This window comes from Eurypyga helias, unplaced genomic scaffold (genome assembly GCF_000690775.1).
Source record: "Eurypyga helias isolate BGI_N326 unplaced genomic scaffold, ASM69077v1 scaffold21763, whole genome shotgun sequence".
Taxonomy (NCBI): domain Eukaryota; kingdom Metazoa; phylum Chordata; class Aves; order Eurypygiformes; family Eurypygidae; genus Eurypyga; species Eurypyga helias.
Genome location: NW_010240822.1, coordinates 11815 through 18170, shown reverse-complemented (window position 1 = coordinate 18170; position 6356 = coordinate 11815). Strand labels below are relative to the sequence as shown.

Below are 6356 nucleotides of genomic sequence, written 5' to 3'. Positions count from 1 at the left end.
CAGCAGGAACCGCACCACCAAGCACAGAGCATGTGGTCACTCTAACATCTGGGAACCACCAAAATGCGTGTCCTTTCCTTGTGCTGCTTCCCAAATGCTTGTGCACACTATCCAGAACAGAGAAACTGTGGTTTTCGCTTGCAGGAAACCATTCAAACCTCAAAGGTCATGAACGTTCCTCAGTGCCTTGGCATGAGGAGGCTCCATCTCTGCATTTAACCACATTTCCAGAGATGCCAGTGCACTGGAGGGTTCCTCAGCCTCCCCCACCACTCCTTTCTCAAGGGCTCTGGGGCACACTTACTAGGCAAGATCCCCATCAGGCTCTGCAGGGCCTGCTCTGCTGCTGCTTTCTTCTGTTCCTCTGTCCTGGCTGGTTTAGGCACTGCTGGTAAAACTCCTCCAGGCCAGATGGATTCCTGCAGCAACTGGAGGTACTGGACCCAGCGCTGGGTGCAGGTCAGGTTAACCACTTGGACTTCCAGCCACCTGTGGGCACAGGGAGGGAGGGAAAGGTCAGGAAAAGTCAGGCTCCATACCAAGTCAGGAGCTTTCTGCCCATCAGAGACCCTGGAGGGAAAGATCAGCTTGCTGGGTGAGTACACATGAAGTTCCCAAGTCTGTAATTAAGTGTTTTCACAAGTATCAATTAGCTGAGTTTCCCTATGAATCAGAAATAGGTCTACATTCCCTATTTTAGAGAAACACATATGTAAGTCACAGAGGAAAAGTCATGAAAAGCTCCATTGCAGGAAATGAAACGAGTAATGGGTCCCTAAAGGGAACACAGCTAAGGGACATGACTGGCCTTAACCTCCTAAGCTAGGTCCACTCACAAGCTGAGACAGAGCTGGAAGAACCAATAAAACTGATGTTTTAACTCTAAAACACCCCCTGCGACCAGCTGGAAGGACAGGAGCATGTTCTGGCAAGCAGTGCGCCCCTCATCAGCCCCTCTGCTACCCAAAGAGTCAAGGGTGTCTCACCTCAGGACCAAAACACACACACCCAGGATGGCAAGACCCAAATATCCTGCTGCGTTTGTTCCTCTCACCCCCCTGCTTCCCGCCCCTGCTCCGTCCACCGGTGGCAAGCAATGAAATCATTGCCTCCCCATCCAAAACCCTGCGCTGCACATCTATTAAAAGGAAAGTCAGGTACCTGCCAACAAAACTGCTGGTCAGCCCTCCTTCTGGGCCAAGACCGTGCCCTTTATACAGGAACCTGCAAATCCCAAGGCCACAGGAATGCTGCTCCACATAAGGGCGTGGAGGCATTTGCAGCCTGTGTGGGGGAGATGTGTCCACACCACCCAAGCGCTCGCCAGGGGAAGTTTCTAAATCAATCACGCAGACCTTTTTCCCAGACGCGAAATCACTTCCCCGTGCGATAGCAAAGGCCACGGCCTTCAGTCAAAATGCGCTGCTGCCTAAAAATCTTCCCTCTCTGGAATAAGGAGAGGCCAGTGGATGATTCCCGGGTGCCACAGAGCTCAACAGGAGGGTCCCCATAAAATTTAGCAAAAGCAGGGCTCGGCAATGGCCCACTGATGCTGTCCTCATCAGCAGAAGGCTCTGGAGGAAAGAAGGGAGCATCGGGCCAGCGTTGGGGTAGGGAGAAGGCCTGCAATTTTGCCAGTACTTCCAGAGTCCCAGAGGAGAGGAGTCCGCAAGCAGGGCCAGGAGACCCGTTCCTCTTGGCAGCTGGTGTTCGTGCTTGCAATTCCGTCACCACTACGCCCCGGCAGCTCATAGTACATCCAAGAGCATGGGCCCTGCCAAGGCAAACTTTATTTAACCTGCGCTCTGCCAGACTGTCTGCATTCTTCTCAGGCGAGGCATTCGGGCCAAGGGTGTCTTTCCTCACACAACCAGGACAATGTGAAAAGAGAGCCGGGAATAGCAACACCTAAAAGGTGACCAGGGGCAAAGGAACAGCAGGTAGCCGTCATCGGGACCAGGGCTGCAAGATGATGCTCCCTTCTTCAGCACGAAGCAAGATGCTTAGCTGCAGGCCTTTGAATGCACGCCTAGGAAACACCAGCTGAAAAAGCAAAGGCCATTACAAACCCCCTGAACACGAGCCTTGGTGCAGCAACAAGGCCTGTTATGTCTCAGGGCAAGGTCTTACTGGAGCATGGGCAATACTCCTGGTGATCCCAGTAACAGCACTGGAAATGGGGAGACACAGCCTTTACGCTCAGCCTTGCCAGGGACCTCAAGTATCCGTGTTGCTACAAGGTAGTTCCGGAGATCCAAAGTGTAGCATCTACCTGGTTTAGAGAACAAAATGTCACAGCACAGCCTTGCCTGGGAAAAGGCTTTGTCTGAAATACAAGTGCTTAAAAGGGTTTTTATCTGCAGCCATCAGCAGAGTTTAACACCCTGGATCAAGTTAAACCCTCCAGCCATCCCCAACCAAATCAGTGTTAAACTGGGGCTCCTCTAGAGGAAAGAGCTTTCATTAACATGGTTTTTCATTAACATGTTCTCTTATATAACCTGCTTTCCTAAAGTTGCAGAAGACCGTCAATGGATTTTTTTTAACTGAGCCTGGCAGCTCATCACCTTCCACTTTGGGATGCAAAGGGCAGGGTGTGGGAACGGCTCCGTTGGTGCGCTGACGCTTGCTACAGCTTCCTGGAAGCTCCTCAGAAGAGGCCAACTTCATCCCTACGAGCTCCTGAGAAGCAGCCAACATGCCCCATTGCAGGGTGCTCAGACAGGGATACTCACTACTAGGAAAATGGGAAGAGGCACCCAAATCCACAGAGTGTACAAAAATAGAAGGAACTAGACAGGAAAGGGGACAAGAAAGAAGAAAGTGAAACCAAAGCTGGGTGCAAATGGAAGACTAAAGCCACTGTGCTCTGGATTCCCTTTTGCCAGTCTATCAGTGTGGGGACCCATCCCAAAAGCTCTGGGAAGAGAGGAAGTGTGGAGACTGGTCCATGTGGCTCAGCATCCTCACGGGGAGAGCAGCTGATGCCCTCAGATACACCGAAAGAAAACATGAAACCAGAGTAACCTGCCGGTCAGTTAATGGTGAGGAGTGGAGTAAGTCCGCAGCTCTCACAGCTGCAGTTGTAACTCCAGGAGGGTCACACCAAGCCTGATTGAAAAATCCTACCTGAGTAAAACCCAGATTTCGATGGCAAACTGACCTTTCCATCAGGCAGGCTTGCTGCACCAGGATCGGGATGAGCAGCTCACACTTCTCACACAGGAACTCGGAATATGCACTGGTCCAAAGCTGACCTTCGCCAGCAGCTCACAGATGATTTTTCATACTATTAAAGGACTAAGCATTTGAGATCCATGTGCCACATCAAAAACACATACACGTCTTCTCCCAGGTAGAAATAACTCCAGCAAGAAACACAAATAGACCTATCTTTTTTTTTTTTTTTCTGGATGGCTGATGAGTTACTATTTCCATTCTGCTATTTCATGAAGAAATAGCCTTAATAAGAAAGAAAAACAAACCCATCACTGAACCATCTCCTTACGCTTCAGCTGAAACCAGAAATAGATAGAAAGTGACCTCCTGGGTTCAGATGTCCAAATGCTTCGATAATGCCCAACGCAAAGAGACAGACTGCAAAGGCTACGACGTACTGGACGTTAGTCTGGAGGTGCATAACTTGCCCATGCTGTAAGGGTCCTCTGTCTGAAATAGCTGCTGATGGAGGAATGAAATGGCTGCTAAAAAAGAGCTGATTTAATGCCACAGCTTAAGCTGGAACTCCAAGGTCAGCTGAAGGGACCCATTAAGATAGGAACGGCAGAAATGCCCTGGGAATGAGAAACAAGGCTTGGGGGGTACATACCTTAGCCCTCCTCTGGCACCCAGATGCTGGAAGGGCTGCTAAGATGGAGACTAAGAGTCAGGAATTGGCAAAACACAGTGGATGGACTTGGTTTTACCTGGATCCTGCAAGCTGGATGCACTCGCTTACAGGGATGTGGACTACCTGAAGGGTTTACCTGCAGGCAGAGCTCAGCTCAGCAAGGAAAGGTTGGACAGGTTGGATCTGCTTAGTCTGGAAGATAAAGAGGCCACATTAAGAAGACGACAAAGACAAGAAAGCCTCTACTAGTCTGCTTTAGCTTTATAAATACAAATGGCTCTATAAATACACCTGAGCTGTACATAACAGTAGCAAGTCCAGTCCAATTTCTACTACTTTCTGCCCCAGAACAAGGCCTCCGCTTCCCTGAGGTCAGTTAACACAGTGTGGCTAACCAGAAGCTCAAAAAAGGCCCGTGAGACTGAGGTAGTGAAAAGGATTTCAGAAAAAAAGCAACATCTGGAAATGCACAAGGCATTCAAGCATCTGACTTATGAAATCAAGAAAGGCTGGTACTTACATCACCAGACCATCCCTCCCTTCGCAGTACTTGTCCCCCAGATTCTTCCCCAAATTGTGCCTCAAACACAAGCATACCCTTAACTCGAGGGTTCAGGAAGAGCAACATTTCAGCGCTCTGACTGTAAAACTTTCCTGAGTGAAGCTTGTAAAACCAAAGAAACAGCTGCAGCGGGCGCAGTTAGAATGGAAAAAACACAAATGGAGAGTTTTTGCCCCCAGGCTCGGCTTTTAGCACCTGCTCCTTGAGCCCACGTCCACCTTCTCCAGGCAGCCGCCAGCAGCAATGCGTGCAGCCGACCGCTGGCACGCTGGGCTCGAACACCTTCAGGGTCGGCCACGCTTGTCCAGGCCATCAGCAAACCCTTCGCAGAGGAAGGAAACAGGAAAGAAAATTCAACAAAACCCTCCATAAATCAAAGAATACGATGCATCTCAAGTCCTTTTAAACTTCTGGCCAAAGACACACACGTAAAAAGTAAACTATCCTTCTCTCCTTACTGGAAATGTTCTCCTGCTGCCCTGTAAAACGTTTACAGTTGTATATGCTATGAACAATACGTCCCGTACCCCTGCCCCAGCGTACGGTAATGAAGTGTTTGACCAGCCAGGCAGCAGTCCCCGTGGCCGAGTGCCTTCCTCTCGAACAGAGTGTCTTGCCAGCCTTGCACCTCCCCGGCACAGCTTTGCTGAGGGCAGTCACACCCAGGGCAAGAGAGAAATCAAGCTGCAAGGTAGCATTTGCAACCGATGTGTCTTGGTTAGAATTACCCACGCCAAAGGCTTCCCAGTGCAGGGAATTGGGATTTTTTGGGCCCAGTAAGAAGTGGAGCTGGCAGAAGCCCTGAGAGAAGTGGGTTTGCAGGACATTGTGCTGTGGGGCAGAGAGATCATCCCCGACTACCTGTAGGCATGAAACCATAGCCCGGAGCTGGGATTTGGGGCACAGCTCTGCAACACTAAGTCCTGCTCCCTCCAAAACACACCTGCTGCAAAAAGAATCCATGGAAACACACAGAGCTCCAACTCCAACATCCTCTCCTCCTGGTGAATTAACCGAGCTGCTCTGTTTTTTAGCTTTTCTCAAGTCAGAGCTCCCCGCGACATCGTGAGGCTCAGAAAAGGGGAAGAAAGCTATGTGATGTAAAAAAAAAAAGTCCCAAAATCCCCTTGATTTTTAACAAAGCATCCCGGCTTTCGATAACATCTTCATCAAGTATTTATTGAGCCAATTAAGCTCTCAGCAGTGCCCCAGGGAGAGGCCAGGCTGTCTCAGCCAGGTCCTGCTCCAAGCACATTGCTTCATTAGCCCACTTCAGGATCAAAATACATAAAACCACCATTAACCCTCCACAAGCCAGGGAAAACTAAAACCAGCAAGGAGACATTATTTCCTCTCAATCCTTTTCTTCTTTGTCTCTTCTATTTGGAACAAAGCTCTCAGCAGTGCCCCAGGGAGAGGCCAGGCTGTCTCAGCCAGGTCCTGCTCCAAGCACATTGCTTCATTAGCCCACTTCAGGATCAAAATACATAAAACCACCATTAACCCTCCACAAGCCAGGGAAAACTAAAACCAGCAAGGAGACATTATTTCCTCTCAATCCTTTTCTTCTTTGTCTCTTCTATTTGGAACAGGAAGTTGTGGTATTTTGGGTTTTACTTTTCAATCTAGGGAAAGTTTAAAGAGTTGGCAAGCATCTAATTGCTGAAATGGAATCAAAAGGGAAAAAACAGTGAGATACAGTTAAAATAATGTTGTAATTGTTATCAAAGCACAGAGCGCTTGCTTCATTCTAGTGGCTGGTTTTGGAAGAATGCTGCTTCTAGAAGAGGGGAAAAAAAAACCAACCCAAAACTTTGTTTGGGACAGAGATTCAAAGCCAGATCCAAAATTTCCAGGTGCTTGGAGACAACTGAATCGAGGCCCCTTTCCAAGCCGATTTTTATTTACTTTACATACACACACGAAGACACATGCAGCCCCGCA

At 49.1% G+C, this 6356-nt stretch overlaps 1 protein-coding gene across 1 annotated transcript in view; it reads right to left on the bottom strand.

Moving 5' to 3' along the window:
* Window positions 1–6356, bottom strand: part of SNX19 (sorting nexin 19) — a gene marked incomplete at its 5' end in the record, with an annotated part of 19540 nt that overhangs the window by 1374 nt on the left and 11810 nt on the right. The window contains one exon of the mRNA XM_010148576.1: window positions 305–489. Within this exon, the coding sequence (XP_010146878.1) occupies window positions 305–489 (185 nt within the window). The remainder of the gene's footprint in view (window positions 1–304; window positions 490–6356) is intronic.